This window comes from Ceratosolen solmsi, unplaced genomic scaffold, assembly GCF_000503995.2.
Source record: "Ceratosolen solmsi marchali unplaced genomic scaffold, CerSol_1.0 scaffold6, whole genome shotgun sequence".
In the NCBI taxonomy this organism is placed as follows: Eukaryota; Metazoa; Arthropoda; class Insecta; order Hymenoptera; family Agaonidae; genus Ceratosolen; species Ceratosolen solmsi.
Window position 1 is genome coordinate 13,850,267 of NW_011948414.1, and position 17,692 is coordinate 13,867,958.

The following is a 17,692-nucleotide window of genomic DNA, read 5'->3' on the forward strand; positions in this document are numbered from 1 at the left end:
AAAAAAAAAAAATCGTATGTGTTTCTGAAAATCATAAGTTCTAATTTTTTAAATAATTATTATTTGAAAGTAAAATCTTATTATTAGATATTAATTTATATAATTCTATTTTATTGAAGAACTTAAAAAAAAACGGTCGGTGGAGGAGGAAACTGCGGAGAAACTTGCGAAGTCCGCCATATTGTAGAATAATACCCAACTGATTCTGTACTCCTTTGTCAGTAGTGGATAGAAATTAATGGCGTTGACTGGTGATCGAAGATCCCTGTACTACGCCATATTTGCTGTGCGTCAGGGCATGTGTAAGTAGATCCCGTTGTGAGTGACCGAGTATATCATCTTCAGCGCAGCGCGCGGCTTTCGGCGGATATTTTCTGAATGTATAGATTTGTTTTGCGGTAAAAGAGCATTTTTTTACTTTCATAGAAATTTGTTGTTTACATAAACGGACAAATAAGGAAAGTACTTTGAAAAAATCATTAAAACGGCTTTACACTGGATACCAAAGGAGGAATGAAGACATACGTTCGTAGGAGAAAAGGGGATAGCCCAAGCAATGTTATTATACATTTGAATGAACTCTGCCGGCTATGTCTTGCCAAGGAAGAAGAGATGGTGCCGATATATGATGATGATGCCGTACCGCTTCCTCTTAGAATCATGGCTTGTGTTAATCTCGAGGTTAGAAATTGACCTATTCTATTTTCTTTATATCTTTTTTCTCTTTTCCTTATCTTCTAGAACATTGTTGCAATATATTTTTTTCATTTTGATATAAATGAAATTCTGACATGAAATTTTTATATTTGCTAAGAGAAATTGTATAAACAAATACGTCATTGATTTGCCGACCACTAGGAATCTATTTTATCTTTAAGAGACCAATATATGTTAAGTGAATAAGTGGTTCCTTAATTTTTTAATTTAATTTTTTGATTTTTCCTTATTATTTATTTTTAGGCTCAATGACTAATTTACAAATAGGAAAGGTAAATGAGATATTTATACATCAAGAAATACAATCCTTATAGTTATTGTAGTACTTAATAGCTTTGTTAAATTTTTTGTATTTTTTCATTTAAGTTTAATCTGTATTATATAGTAAAATAATACTACTTAATTTCTGCATGAATAATAAATAGTACTAATTACACAAAAAATATTTGGTATAAGATACAGATTTTAGGATCGTTTATATTTCAGTTAAATATATAACTTATTGATGCAATATTTATGATTTCATTTATTTATTATTATACGTCGAAAAACATTAAACATATCTTTAAAGTATATAAAAATATTATATTTTAAAAATTATTTAAAAATTACAGCAGTTAGATATGTAATTTAGATAAATTGAGCCATATTTGCAATACTTTATTATATACTTTTTAAATGAAACTATAAAATTTACTTGGAATAGATTTTTATATAATTTTAGTTTGTTATAAAACATAAAATATATTAATTAAAATTTTTTTAATATTATTATAACGCATAATTTGATACTATTAGGTATTTGAAGATGATGGTCTTCCGAATATGATATGTCATCCTTGTAAGTATCAGTTGGAGAAATCTTATCAATTTAAAAAGAAATGTGAAGCTGCTGATATAAAACTTAGAAAACATATAAAACTAATTCAACAATTAACTGGTCAAGAGGATGACGATATTCAAAGCCAGGATTCTCGTTCTGAAAGTGATCAGACACAGTCTAGTAGTGGTAAATCAAGAAGAGTCAAACAGTTATTGGCTGATTTAGTATCGACAAAAAGAGACGTAACTAATAACCAAGCAGAAGGTGATCCTATTGAGGTAACTGAAGAAGAATTGGTTGGTGGGTACATATTAGGAATGGGTGCAGAAAATGCTGATATGGATGATAATTTATCAGAAGATCCAGAAAACATTACTCTGGTACCTGCAGAAGAAAGATCAGCAAAAGCTCGTTGTACCATTAGGGGAACAAGAATAAAACAAGAACAAGAATCAGATGATGAAGCAGATGAAGTTCAGAGAGCAATAGTTAATGCTGAAAATCAAAAAATGTATATGATGGAACTTCAAAATCAACAACAAAATCAATCTCAATTACAGCAACCAATACATCCTCCAATCGGTAACAACCAATTTTTAATTAAGTATATTTATAGTTAATATTTAAAGTTAATACAATATTTCTGTAAAATTTTTTTTATTTTATTAACTTGACAATCTATCTTAATTTGATATTTATAATAATTTAAATAAAATTGTAGATATTAATATACATATAAACATTTATATAAATTATTTGTAAATAAGATATATATTAAATGAAATTATTTTAATTGTAAAATTCAAAATAATCATTGTCTATACAATTTAATTATTCGTACTTAAGAAAATAAGTATCTTTGCTAATTATCAATTTTAAATGCAATTAATAACTGAATATATAAATATTTTATTTTCAGTTGAGAGTGGTGAAGAACTTAAGGTATTTCAATGCGATAAATGTCCTAAGGCATTTACTCGAAGAATAATGCTAAAGAGCCATCAGTCTGTACATAGTACCCAGCGTGGTTTTACTTGTCAAGCTTGTGAAAAATGGTTCCCAACGCGATCAGCTTTAGTGAGGCATGAGCGCACACATACTGGAGAAAAACCATTTGGTTGTAATATTTGTCACCGTGCTTTTGCTCAAAAAGAAATTCTTCTTCGTCATCTTATGACTCATTCAGGTCAAAAACCTTTCCAATGTCAACACTGTGAAAAAAGTTTTACCCAACGAGAAGCACTTAAGGTCCACATGCGACGTCATCAAAAACTCAATCCAAATGATATTCAATTACATCATTGTCAGTTATGTCCAAAAGCTTTTTGTCATGCTTCAGGCCTTAGCAGGCATCTTGTTTCGCATACTGGCAGGACCTATAAGTGTGTTGAGTGTGAAAAATCTTTTACTGATAAGAGTTCCCTTTTACGACATAGTCGTATTCATGCACCAAAACAACTTATAACGAATTAAATTTAATTTTTTATTTAAAATATCGATCATTTTGTGTCTATTATCAATTTTTATAATTTGTATAGCAATTCAAAAATTAAAGAATCAGCTATCCTTAAATAGACCGAATAATTAAACATTTTGTGATTTATAAGAAAGCTAAGTTTAGTTTTCCATTGAGTTTAAATATTTAATGTAACGGTAGCTTTTTAAATTAATAAAATTCAATCTATATTTTTCTATAAATTATGAAGATTGATATATACAACTTTTACTTTAAGTTTGGTTATAATTTACTTAAAATTTAAAAATATGATTTCAAGTATTTTAATATATAAATCGTAAACAGAAATTCCATTTTAAGAAATTATTTAATTAACTGCAAAATAATATTTAAGTAATTTGTTTCAATTTATTTGTGTAAAATCAATTTATAAATTTGTTGCAATTATGAGATAAGTTTAGTATCTAAAATCCTTAATTTTAGCTTTATTTGAATTTGCAAATTATATATAAGTAATTAAATTGTGGACATTATCTAATTTTATAACTTGTTATAATCTTAGCAAACGTGAAATGTAAAATTTATTAAAATTTAATTATATCTATGGATTATTTTTAAGAAATGAATTTTTGAATGTATTTCTAAACTATTATGAACAATAGAATATGTTTTATTGTATACTTATAATCGTGTGCATTTTGTATATATTATTATAAATATATTCAATTTTAAAATAAGTCTTTGTAGAATTTAATAAAAGAAATCAATTTTTTGTTTGATTTATTACAAATCTTATATTAAAACTGAAAATAAAAATATTAGTGATATTTATCACAGATTGGTGTATAAATCAAGATCATTGTCTATGTAAATAAATTTTATGAACGAATTCACTTTATTAAAAAAATCTTTATCGTTTTTTTTTTTATCATCTGATGAATTCATTGTTTTCTGTTGTGTAATTTTATATTCAAATGCATATATTCATAATAAGAATAGTGAGGACTATGCATAACTATAATATTGAGTCGCGTACATGAATTTTGCATTTACTTTTTGTTTTAAATAACATATTTCAATCATATTTTTAAATACAATGCTTTATTTGACGCGCAATAAATGTCAATGAACTACATACTGTTTTCGTCATATTTATATATTTTTTTCTAAACAGTCATTCTTGTTTGTTATGCCCTCTTTCTTAAGATAAAAAAAAACCATGTTTAATATCGCGTGTAATATCTAAAAATCTTTAATTTGAAATAGCTTCTGCTGTTGCTTACTTATGTGTAGTGGTTGTTGAAAGTGCATTTTATCTTTCACTTTGGTAGGCTGGGCAGGAGGGGAGCGAGGAGGAACAAGAAATGTAGTTTTTTATCAGTACCTTAATATCTAAGAGCATATGTCACGTTTACAATACTACTAAATTGCTACTATAAAATTACAGTTGTCGCGTCCCTCGTGCCGTACCTCTTCCTCTTTACACGTATCCGCGGTAGCACCTCTGTAACTATGGATAACGCGATTAGCGTGATTTTGTCAACATATATATATATATATATATATATATATATATATATATATATATTATATACACATAGATTTAATTATGCAACTGAATGTTATGTGCTTTTTAGGTATATTTTTTATTTCTTTATTTTGACCTTCCGAAGAATGGGAGTCATAAATAAACGATATTTGACAAAGCACCATATTTTGACTCGTTTCTACACTCTTCTATTTGTTTTATTAACGTGATGATGCGCTTTACTCTTATTTTTTCTGGCTAGCCTTACACAGGAGCCATTGAAAATTTACACTAAATTTGTTCTACAATTCTGTTACTAGAGACGCGACCACGTGGAAAAATACAGCGTACCACTTTCGTGCTTAACGAACGACTATGGAGTTTACTTTTCCTTTCATTATGCGTCTAAAGTACACTTACGAGTTTCACGCACTTGTGGTAGAATCCCAATGTAAAAGAAGAGAAAAGAAAATTTAAATTAAAAGGAATTGGACAGATGCAGAAGAGGCCTTTTTAATTTAAAAGCACCAAACGATAAAGGATTGAATTTCTCATCAATTGAGATTTAAAGGCTTTGGTTGCTCCCAACTAAAGCAATCCCTTCCAAAGTGCCCATATGTGCTAGTTTGCTGATATATTGGATTTCGAAGATTAAGTTCTCTAAAAAAAAGAAAAGAAAAATCCTTTAATTAAAACTTGTTTCTTTAATAAATTGTTAAAAATGATAAAACTACAACATTACATACTTAACTATCTTTCCAGGGCGTAGATCAAAATTTTTATTTACTATATCTAGAAGTTGATTTTGAGACAATTTTGATGTACCATAATCAAATACAGTAATAGATAATGGTTCCGCAACACCAATAGCGTAAGAAACCTATAAAAGTATATATTAATAACATAAAATTTTTAATATTCTTTTATAAAACTTTTAATATTTAAAAAATGTACTTGTACTAAGCAGCGTCTGCAAAGTCCAGCTTTTACTAGAGATTTAGCAACCCATCTAGCTGCATATGCTGCAGATCTGTCAACTTTAGTAAAATCTTTACCAGAAAAAGCTCCACCTCCATGAGCACCCCAACCTCCATATGTATCCACAATAATTTTACGACCAGTCAGTCCAGCATCACTCTTAAATACAGTAAAAGTAAATTGTGATATAACTTACACTGTAATTTTGATTATTTTTACTATACAACTTTATATTTATATTATAACTAAAAAATTAAATATTTATATTTAGACCTACATTTACCACTTAAGTAGTATTTACTCATATTAATATTTTAAACTTTAAATAATATTATAAATTAAAAATATAATGCATCAATAACATGAAATTATTAAATCTTAAACTTTAACAAAATAAAAATTGTGAAAAAGTTTACGTTTGAGTAAATTATAAATTTCTTATATTTAATCTGTAATTAAGGTTGTATCATATATAATTATAAATATATTTTAAGTGATAAAAAATTATTTTAATAATTTAAATTGTCATTCTCAGAAATGTTTACATCATAGCAATCAAGAGTAGCAAATACATTATAAAACATCATTGAATGACATACTCAATATTAAAATAAATACAAGATTTTACCTGTGGACCACCAATAATGAAAAGACCACAAGGGTTAACGTGGAACACTGTTTTTTCATCAAGATATCGTGCAGGAATAACTTCTTTTATAACCTTTTCCATAACAGCTTTACGTAATTCATCAAGTGTAATCTTGTCACTATGTTGAAGGGAAACAACCACTGTATGAACCCTGATGGGAACACAAGCTCCATGATCCATTATGTATTCACAAGTCACCTAAATAGTTTATAATAAAAATAATAATTTTGACTAGAGTTACTTTGAATATAATATAAGTTTATTTTATATTATATAATTGTCACTAATACCTTTTATATAGTATTGTTCAGATTTTACATCTTATTTTTTCTCTACTTGTACTTTAAAACCATACCTCAAATTTATATTTGTGTAATTTTTGAACTAAAATTTAAAATAAAATAAAATTTCATATAAAAATTCGTTTTTCTAAAGAAAAAACAATTTGAAGATCAGATTTTCAAACAAGAAATAATAAACCATTAAGAGAATCGTATTTAAGAGTAATAACATTTACATACACAAAGCATCATAAATTAAAAATTGGATTCATGATAAATAAAAAAGATTTAAATAATTCGTACACAGATTTGTTAAACTTACCTGTGTTTTTGAGTCAGGTCGAGCCCACCATAGTTCGCCACTTCGTCTAAGCTCAGCAATTTTCTGATTTAATCTATGAGCAAGTACTACCGTCAGTGGCATACATTCATCTGTTTCATCTGTGGCGTAACCAAACATTAAACCCTGTTTAATATTCAAAAAAGAAAAATATTTGAATCAGAATTTTAAATGTAAATTATTATTCAATAATTGAATAAAGAAATAATTTTAAAGAATTGAAAATCAAGTAATTTCATTTTCATTTATTTATTATAAATAAAACGTTATAATTAACGGTCAATTCGTAAGAAAACTAATAAACTTGTAAAACTATATACAATTATAAATAATTTTATGAACAGTTCATTTATTACTCGATATCATATTTATAAGCAATATTTTTAGAAAATGAATTCGTGTAACTTGATCAAATATTTACTTGAAACAATAAAAATACTTTTTGTTTAACCTAATGCATATTAAATAACCAATGTTTAACGCTATATATGGAATACTGAAATTAAAATTGACCATCAATGTCTCTAAATAAATTTAAAAAATGAAAAACCTGAAAATAATATTTTAATCAAAGCAGAAATTAGTGCCTTACAGAGCAGGATAAAAAATATTAGAACAAATATTTACAAACAATAATTTTTAGAGTGTGTAATTTTAATTATAATTCTACATTACAATTCAGAATTCATAATTCTACAACATGCAATAGTAATATTAAATAAAAAGACTAAAAGGATCCAGAAAAGATAAATGATTAAAGGAAGTTTTGAGTTAATCCTTTGGAACATCAATATCATTATTCAACTTTCCTTTTTAATTATTAAATAAAACACTTTATAATTTATATTTTTACTTTCTTGTGCATGTTGGATATAAAAACTATTAATATAATAGTTATTTCTATTCCGTGAATATTTTAATATTGTTGAGTAAACTAAACTAAAAAATATTCTATTTTATAAAACAAATGCTAATTGAAGAATGAGAGAATAAAACAGATGTTGCAAGGGCTTAACTATAGATTATTATATTAATTATAAATTATCCTAAACATGATAGAGCATAAAACATATAATACCACAAAATGATAGATAACAAATTTTAGAAATATAATTTGTTAAATATATATAGAAAACAAAGAAAATAAGGTGCTGACCTAATAAATATTAGATACAAATAATATAATTAAAGAACAATAAAAATAGTTTTCAATAATCTTTGTAATAACAATTAACCTGATCACCAGCACCAACTTCTTCATCACTACGATTTTCATGTACTCCTGCTGCAATATTTGGTGATTGAGCATCGAGTGCCAGTAAAACGCTGCACAACTTGTAGTCAAAACCTGCAGAAATTGAGGTAATTAACTTCAGATATTTTTTTTCTGAAGGTTTTAATTTCCTCATTTTTTTTTATCAATGTTCGACTTCTGTATTATACCTATTCAGTTGTTTTTTTATAATTTGATGATTATTTCATGAATTCTATTTATATATTAAAAAAATGTTTTAAAAATATATTATAAAATTTTAGTGATGAATACTAATTGCTTTTTAAAAGGATCCTCTTGTCTTATAAACCTATATAAAATACTTTCAATAATTAAGGCATTCCAATTTGAGTATACTGTTTACACCGAATATATTGGTTATTTAAAAATTTGTAATAAAATTATTCAAAAGATGTTATCATTGTTTCATATAATTCTGCTGCTCTGTGGCACAGGCTGTGAATGGATTTTATACCTGATCACCTGCACCAATGTCCAGTTCTTCCCTGGCGATGTGTACACCATCTGCGATATTTGGAGATTGTTGCTCGATTGCCACCAAAAGATTCAACGTACGCCAATCAAATCCTGCTACCACCATTATACGCTTACGTTACATGTTCTTACGATTCATATACTTTACTTGATTGTGAATAAAATACAAGTGCCTTCTGGTTAAAACCAGTTAATAGTTAGATTTATTTGATTTTTGTATTTTTCTGCCTACCCAACGTCTTTTAGGTTACTTTAAACACAGATGGATTGTTATGTTTAAGTCATAGATCTGCTGTTGATTTTAATTTTTATTATACAATTATAATTCTTTTTATAAATTTTATTCAACTTTCTATTAGATTTTATTAAATACACATCTAATTTATGTCTTCATTTAGTTAAAAATATATAAAATATTACATGCAATAGATATTTTAATACCATATTTAGCAGAATATTGAACAATACATTATATAATTTTTCAATAAAATATTGTTATATTATAAAAATTTTAAATATTTTACCAATATATTATTCTTTCAAGTTTTTAAACCTATTATTATACTGTTGATAAAATAATTCATAATATTTACAAAAATGGAAGAAAATTTGTAAATATCATGAAAATATAGAAAATTGTTTTAAGAGAAACTTAAAAATATTTGATGAAATTAAATAAGATTATTTTATAAGTATTTGTAAATATTTGATGAAATTAGATCAGATTATTTTATGAATATTTACAATTTAATAAGTTATAAATAAAACTTTTTAATTCACTAACACAGTGCGAGTTGATAATACTAAATTCAAATATTTGCAAAGAAACTTATGGTTTAAAATCATTTATTTGTAAATAATCTTTTATTTTTAAATATCCTTTATGACTATGCCACATATAATACAAATGTAAAATAAAAAGTTACCTTTAGATGAATCATCATATCCAATATGATTTACAGTATCACGGACAATTTTCTGATAATCTACAACAGCTTTTGAAGTAATTTCCCCACACAATAAGACCATTCCTGTTTTTGTCACTGTTTCTATAAAAAAAAACATTTGAAAAATATAAGACATAATAAATTAATGACATAAACAACAAAAATGTTATATACTTGCCACATGCAACTTTGGCATCTGGATCCTGTTTCAAGTGTGCGTCTAAAATAGCATCACTGATTTGATCACACATTTTATCTATTCAAGAAATAAAATAAATACAATATAATTATATTCATAAGTAATTAAAACTTTCAATTATTTATAATCATTAAATTTATTTTGAAGATAAAATGATATAGTATTAATTTTTTTAATTAATACGAATACGCAAGTTTAATGTTGTAATAATTTAAAATAACAAATTTAACGTAATCAGTTTTTAATTTTTATTTAATTACTATTATATTATCGAATTAAAAATATCGTTTTATCAATTCTTAAATATATTTTATATTTGTTTAAATAATAGAAGTATCGTATTTAGTTTAAGATAAAGATTTGCATATATAACAAGAACATAACTAACAATACGTATATAAATATAAAATAAAATTGATAAAGCCAAAAAAATTAAAGTCATTAAGTTTCTTTTCTTTGATAAAAGTTACTGTTTATAGATGTTTCGTCCATATCTCGAGAAAGCTTATATCTAATTAACATTATAATCATTATGAAAAGTATAAATTATCAATGACTCATCTATTAAAGAACGATGTAGAATTGTTCTCATTATTAGATCATAAGTAAGGGAGCACATGGTAATCTTTCTTTCCTTCTTATGATCTTTCACTCTCTCAGTACTAATATATCTCGTGCTTAATTTTTGATTATGCGCAGAAACAGTTTGACGCGGGTTGGTTGTCGCATGTGTATAGACTTCGACTACATGATCAAATATTAATGCTAACGTATATAAAGTTGTTTATACAAAAATATATACATAATAATAACAGTTTTTATTTAAGCATAAATAAAAAATGTAATGTGCAAAATTTATTACTATAGACAACTAATTCTCATTTTGTCCTTTATAATCAAAATTAGCGCGTACATGATAACCAATCAGCGAAAAGTATCTCGCTAGTCTAAAATTTAGCATAAAAATTCTCCATTGTCCAAAAAGCGAATCTTAAGATAGATTGAAAAGAGTTAGGTGGTATTTATTTAATGTTATATTTTTATTGCATTAGCAATTAGTTAGAAAATGACGGGAAAATGTATGTGAAGAATAGAACATATTGTATTCACATATAAAAAATGAGAGAGGGGGTGGGGAGAGATGTAGAAACAGATAGACAGAGAGAAAAGCATCGAGCTATGTGCCCTCATGGCGGCACGGAATTCGTTGCGTTCTTTTTCTATCGCGTACAGTGTGCACACATACAGTATTTCATCTCTTTTTATTTTTCAATAGTGCTAAGTATTTTGGAATTAAAATTAAGATATATTAATACAAACACGAAAAATTTATCCAATTGTCCTCTTGGAAATAGTAATATATTTCGGAATCCAAATGTTTTCAAAAGTACCTAAAATACCGATTCGATACTTTTGATTTAGTCCAAATTTTAAAAGTTAATCTGTAAACATGAAATTAGTATAACGTAGCATTAATAATAAGCAAATAGAATGCAACAAGAATATTCATATCTTTTTTCATAAAGCAGATACACGCTCTTAATCCTTACCCGTCAGAATTTTTTATGAAAAAATGTTTAATATTATTATTTTTTCAATGCTTAAATAAAAATAGGAACGTTATTTGTACAATTGAATTTATTTGAGTATTTAAGATCACATTTAATCTCAATATTTTATTATAAGGGATTGATATTCTAGCAGCAAGTAAGATACTAGTATGAAGACAAGAGAAGACGAAATTAAAAAAACGTAAATATTCAATAGTTACCAGGATGTCCCTCGCCAACGGATTCGGAGGTGAAAAGGAAGCTTGTGTCCTGTTGAAGTTCGGGCGGCGTGTGCCCGTTAGCGTAGCCGTTCATATGATGCGCGTTCTCCGGCATGTTATCTTCTGTCTCGTCTTCGTAGTTTTGTAATATGCGGCGCTTCAATGCGATAGTCTCACTAATAAGCGCCGCCTCTGTTTTGACTTAGAACAGCCTTGCGACTCCTCTTTGTAGGTGCTTAGATTATTGCTTTTTTTCACTTACGTTGATAGAAAATGCTCGAAAAACGCGCGCGCGACAAGATTAATCTTGTACGTAATGATTGAACTAGACGATAAGTAAGCACTGCTCTGTGAATTGTGTATTTTAAGATCGACTAGTGTCGACAATATCGTGTTCGTTTGTCTTTCTCAAGGGACGTTTTCTCGAAAGCACTACAACCACGATGACGATGACTACGACAAGGTGCGTGTTATCACAGTCGAACTTAAAGTAGTAAATGCGCTGTGCGCCGTTGACTGACTCCCTCTGTATCTTTTTCTTTCCCTTTTCGTTCTCTTTCCTCTCGTTTAGATGCACACACATACGCACGCACACATATCCGTATATATAAATACGTATGTATACATACGTTAATCGTGAATGCCTTTTTGTATGGACGTGTATACGAGTGGCGCTCGCACTAGTCGACGGATTAGACCTGCGGGATGTAAAAGAGACTCCCTGCATGCCGGCCTCCGTTATTTATAATCTCGGTCGGTATAGCTGAATCTTCGGATATTCCCGTATTCGATCGGCTGCATTCGTATGTTCACGTGTTCGCGTTCTCAACCCCTCCTTCGCATAACCAGTCTGGTCGGTAGATATAATTGGTGCTTCCCAAGTGCTTCGCCGAAAGACGTTGAGCATATTTTTATGATGAGGGTTACTAAAAGGGAAATGGTGTGATGGGAAAGTTGCACGAAAAACGAGTGCTTTTTTAAATGCAGAACGCATGCGCTTCTTCACGAAGAAAAACAACTATTTGGCGCTATCTATTAAATGAGATTTTTCAAAATATAAAAAAAAAAGGAACTATATAATTTTTAATTTATTTAAACGATAAATAATATAAGATTAATAGAAATATACATTTCTGAAAGAAAATAGTATAGAAATATTATAAAAATTCTTTATTTATTTATCAGTATTAGCATTTAATTTTCGAATTATAATTGTAAATATGTAATAAAATGAAATTAAATTTATACTGTTTTTTCAATATAAACAATAGTGTAAATATATAATATAACTATATATTTAGGTATAAGTTAATGTAATAAAATATTATTGAATATTTACATAAAATACTATATAATACTGAAAAATGAATTTTTAAAAAAATTTTGGTGATCCAATAATTTTATTTAAATATAAAATTAAAAACATTTAATAAAAATAATTAATTAATTAAACAATTAATATTTAATTTTTTAGAATAGATAATATTTAATTTATATTTTTATAGGGAAAAGGTTATAATTAATAATTACATCCATAAAATGTTAATTATTTTTCATAAATTCATAAAAAGATTAAATAGATAAAGTATGATTATTAAATAAATATATAATTTAAGAATAATTATAAATAATAAACAAGTAGCTAATAAATATAATTTATAGCACGTTCTAATTAATTAATTAAATTACATATAAAATAGTATTTAATGAAAATATTAAAAATATTATGCATATACATCTTTTATAAATAGTTAATTAAATAAACATAACAAAATATATTGAAATTATAATATTTTTATTTTTAAATTTGAATAAATTTATTAATTATTTATTATTAATTTATTAATTTTTCTATTTTATATAATTCTTACAAAAAAATTTTTTTTCGAACAGTATTTAAAATATTAATTTTGAAAATTAAAATTCAAATTGATAAAATGTATATTATTTAAAGTAGAAATTGATTTAATATCTTATTTACATTCATGTTCCACAGTTTCTTAAAAGGAGTTATAAATCGAGTGGTATTTATTGCGTTACGTAATATTATTTTTAATTTATTGTGGGTACAAAATGAATTTTTATTTATAAATTTTTAAATGTTCGGAGTTTGTAATATTTTATTTATTTATATACATCGATTTTACATGACCTATACAATACTGTTTAAAATAAAAGTCAATGAAAATTTATATTTTTAAAAACCTTTTAATATAAACGTACTAACAAATTTATAAATTTTTTTTAATTATGATTGAATTTTTCTAAATTATTTATGTAATTGTTGAAATAAATGTAATATAATGAAAGCATTTATTGCAATTAAATTATAGAATATTTTAAATATTCTACTCATAAATGAAATAGTTTATATATAAATTGGTCATATAAATTTAATTTAGTTTTGCAAATAGATTTTTATAAGAAAAATTTGATTATAAATCTAAATTAAAGTATGTGAATGGTAAATTAAAAGGTATATAATAAGAAATATTGATTGTCCTTTACAATTGATATTGAAGTGAATTAGTTTGTTGGTTATAGAAATATGATATAAATTATAGCTTATTTGTAACATGTAATGAAAATAAATTATCAATTTGATAATAAATATATTTTTTAATTTTAAGAATATATAAGGTAACTAAAAATTTTGTTATTTAAATAAAAAAAACAAAAATAACTCGATAAGTATAATAAAATTTTAGATTGATCTATTTTAAGTTTTACAAGCTTTCTATAAAATGATAATCAATTGTCAATTAATAATAAATTAAACTATAAATTAAATTGACTAAAATAATTATTGAAATATTCTTAATAAAGAATTGAATTAAATTTGTTTCTAAAGTAACAAGCTTGAAAAGTGAATATTTTTTTAAATAATTTTAATAATAAAATAGAAAAATTAGAAAATTTATTATTAAAACAAATTGAATACAAATAATATTTTGTGAATTTATACATTTATTATGTATTCGAGTATATTTGAAGAAAGTAGTTCTGTGTAGCATGTAAATTAAATATATTAATATTAACACTAAATTAAACATTAAAAACATTCAAATATTAAATTTTGTTTAAAATTTGTAATATGTAATGTAATACATAAATTTATATTCATATGTCTATATTTTTATAAACTATTTGGTATAAAGTAAAAAATTTACAAAAATTATGAATTTGTATTTCCCAATGAAATTGAATCAATATAAAATGATTTTAATTGATTTATAAATTATTTAAAAATTTTTTTAAATTCTGAAAGTATAACAAAAACTCTATACGAAGCATAAAAATTTCAATACCATAATAAATTTTTAATTTTAAGTATTTTTATTATGTAGTGGTTGTTCTTGAAAATTTGAAATAATTTATATTGTGATATATTACCTAACATGATAATATTTAAGAATAATTTAGTGGTTCTAATATTAAAATGAATAATTTAATATAATAACATGAATGTACGATTAGATAAAAAATCATTTGCATCTAATCTTAAACTTAGAACAATACACAGTGTATTGTTCTAAGAGCTTGTTTTTATATAAATTAGAAATTAATTTATAATTTATTTTAGCATAATTCCAATATTTTAGAAATTTTTTTATTAATTTTAGCTTTTATTTAAAATTTTTTATTTTAATTATATGTAGGTCAATGACATTAGTTAAAGAAATAATTAATATGTATAAATTTCATTATGTACATATATAAAGCTAATGTATAACAGCAAATATTTGAAACATATTACTAAGTTCTATCAAATCACACAAGAAAATGATTGGCATAAATATATAAATAATCTATAGGCATAAATACTCTTATTTAATGGTATCTAAATCAGATGGTATTTTTGAATTATCAAGTATGAAACACCAATGGGTTATATTTCAATTTATAAGAATAATAGAAGCATAGAGGATCATTGCAGCGAGGTTGATACTGCAATTAAGAAAAGATTATTATTGATTTTACCAGCGTTTCTACTGAAAATATTCATATCATATATGTGTGATATATGAATTTAATATTTTTATTTTAATAAGCTAATTATTACTTCTAAGAAATTACTAGAGGCGTGGAAAAAATATATAACAATGAATAACATTTTTACATTTTTTAGAAAAAATTTGAAAGTCGTGATATGGAAATCTATTATGTGTAGATTCAAGTTTTTTAAATAATCAGAATATTTTCGATATATAATGATTTTTATTTGAGAAAAGATAAGATTGTTTCAGAATTAAAACACATGTGATATATAAACTAAAAGATTGCTGATAAATCCAAATATTTTAAATGAATCGAGGTTGATATTTAAAATATATTACCATTAATGTTAGGTGATGCACATAAAATAATGACAGTTAAATCAATTATAATTAACCAATCAATACAGTATCAAAGCAAATAACAGTAACGTATTACTAAATTGAATAGAGAATATACAATGTACTATTACATTTTTAATCTTAAATATTCAAATTTTTTATAAATCAAGACAATGTTTTTAAAGTTTTAAAATATTTTTTATGTATTAATATGTATTATTTCACGAAAACGAAAAAAATATTTAAATAAAAATAAAAGACTTTATTAATTGAATATTGTTTATTGTTGTTTTATATTAAAAAATTAATTTTCCCCTATACGTTAAACATGTAGTATTCCAATTTGTATTAAGTAAAAGTAAATAAAGTTAAAACAATATAAATAAAGCAAAGCAAAGTAAGGTTATGTTATAAAACATTCAACATAAAATTATTTGTCAATACGTCTTTTAATTGAAGATTAAAAATTTAGAATATACACAGATTTAGAATATACACATAGAATATAACAGACAGTAATATATATTCCATTATATGATATAGATATGATTATAATCAAGTCTACAAAATTATAGTTGATAAAACAAACAAAAAATATGAATTTTAAGTAATTCATAAGAATGGCAACAAATGGTAAAGGAATTAATATAGAATTATTAATTTAAGGAATAGCAAAAAAGGTGTATGACAACATTTATAAATAAACTTATTTGGAAAAAGTACTACCACGTCAAGTTCAGATTTAAATAAGTGGTAGAGAAGGTAAAATTAGATGAAAGATTATGAAAAAGGGTAAATTCAAGAATAATTTTAAGATACCACATCAGATCTATAATTATAATGTTTGAAAAAGATACATAGATTAAAAAATATATTTCTTAGTTGAAGAATACATCTGAAGTTGATACAAAATCATTTATATATAAATTTATATATAAATTTATATATAAAATTAATATAGAGTAAAGTAAAAAAGGGGTAACAGAGTGCTAATATACAAATATCTGATAGAAAATTATAAGTGTATTATTAAATTAAAAAAAAAAGATTATTAAAAGAATTTAATGTAATAAACTATTTATAATATGTAAAAACAACAATTATAAATAGTTTACATAAGATGTAGAAATTATATTATATAAACATATTTATCTGTTTATATGTAATATTTATTTATATATTTATATAATATTTATATATTTATATGCAATAAAATTATTTTATTAAAACAATTATATTCATACCTGTAATTAAGTCTAAATATAATTATATTTATAATTTTGTTTTTTTATGTGAATTATTAATGTTAAAAATATTTTTCTTTTACTTATTCTACTAAATTTTTTTTACATTAATATTTTTCAAGAATATTATCATATTGTATTGGAGATCTATATGCATTAAAAAATTATATTTATATCATTTGTATCTTATTATGTATAATTGTTTACAAAATAGCTAAACTGTTTATACAATTGCTAGTTTTAAATCTTGTATTTTTCGAATTTTATTTATAATTTTTAAATACAGAGAAAATAAAGAAATTATAATAAATTCTACATATTGATGTATAAACAGCAAAATTATTAATAAGATTATTATTATAATATTCATTAATACAAAATATATAGTAAATAACAAGCAAAGTTTTATTAGTTAAAATTTTAGTATAAAATAAGTATTCAAAGCATAAGTGTACAAATATGTAATCAATAAGTCAGATGTTTAACGAAAAAGTCGCTCATGCTCTTTATAATTTATTATTTTAGACATATATATTAAAACTAGAACAAATTTTAATGTTTAAATTTAATATTTAATATTAAAGCATATAATTTTTAATATTTTTTTAATATTTAGCCATAATCATACCTTGATATAATTGGGATTCATTAGGT

The 17,692-nt window shown here is 24.2% G+C and overlaps 2 protein-coding genes across 5 annotated transcripts; one reads left to right on the forward strand and one right to left on the reverse strand.

The window, feature by feature from the left end:
• Positions 1–91: 91 nt before the first annotated feature.
• LOC105368173 (zinc finger protein 543) lies at positions 92–3,023 on the forward strand. 2 transcript variants are annotated; one of them, XM_011507124.1, is made up of 4 exons: positions 92–302; positions 427–681; positions 1,516–2,122; positions 2,460–3,023. In XM_011507124.1, exons 2-4 carry the CDS (start codon positions 514–516, stop codon positions 3,011–3,013), a joined length of 1,329 nt encoding a protein of 442 aa, XP_011505426.1. In that variant the 5' UTR covers positions 92–302; positions 427–513; the 3' UTR covers positions 3,014–3,023. The 2 variants fall into 2 exon arrangements, with proteins under 2 accessions (XP_011505426.1, XP_011505425.1); XM_011507123.1 differs by having other exon boundaries at positions 92–681.
• Positions 3,024–4,578: 1,555 nt separating this feature from the next.
• On the reverse strand, positions 4,579–12,359 carry Sam-S (S-adenosylmethionine Synthetase). Of its 3 annotated transcripts, none has more exons than XM_011507130.1 (9): positions 11,458–12,359; positions 9,666–9,743; positions 9,467–9,589; positions 8,521–8,633; positions 6,755–6,898; positions 6,131–6,349; positions 5,479–5,661; positions 5,271–5,404; positions 4,579–5,184 (listed from the first exon to the last, which is right to left on the reverse strand). In XM_011507130.1, the coding sequence occupies exons 1-9, from the start codon at positions 11,570–11,572 to the stop codon at positions 5,079–5,081; spliced, it is 1,215 nt and encodes a 404-aa protein (XP_011505432.1). In that variant the 5' UTR covers positions 11,573–12,359; the 3' UTR covers positions 4,579–5,078. The 3 variants fall into 3 exon arrangements, with proteins under 3 accessions (XP_011505432.1, XP_011505428.1, XP_011505431.1); XM_011507126.1 differs by having other exon boundaries at positions 8,521–8,636; XM_011507129.1 differs by lacking the exon at positions 8,521–8,633 and adding an exon at positions 8,008–8,120 and having other exon boundaries at positions 11,458–12,357.
• Positions 12,360–17,692: the final 5,333 nt, after the last annotated feature.

Bases quoted from the DNA above. Each gene is read 5' to 3' on its own strand.
- Sam-S (XM_011507126.1), bottom strand. From the start codon at position 11,572: ATGCCGGAGAACGCGCATCATATGAACGGCTACGCTAACGGGCACACG. The intron at 8,637-9,466 runs GTAACTTTTTAT...TAATGGTGGTAG, and splicing joins ATATGATGATTCATCTAAAG to CAGGATTTGATTGGCGTACG. The intron at 6,350-6,754 runs GTAAGTTTAACA...TAAACTATTTAG, and splicing joins GACCTGACTCAAAAACACAG to GTGACTTGTGAATACATAAT.
- LOC105368173 (XM_011507123.1), top strand. From the start codon at position 514: ATGAAGACATACGTTCGTAGGAGAAAAGGGGATAGCCCAAGCAATGTT. The intron at 682-1,515 runs GTTAGAAATTGA...TGATACTATTAG, and splicing joins TGGCTTGTGTTAATCTCGAG to GTATTTGAAGATGATGGTCT. The intron at 2,123-2,459 runs GTAACAACCAAT...TTTTATTTTCAG, and splicing joins ACCAATACATCCTCCAATCG to TTGAGAGTGGTGAAGAACTT.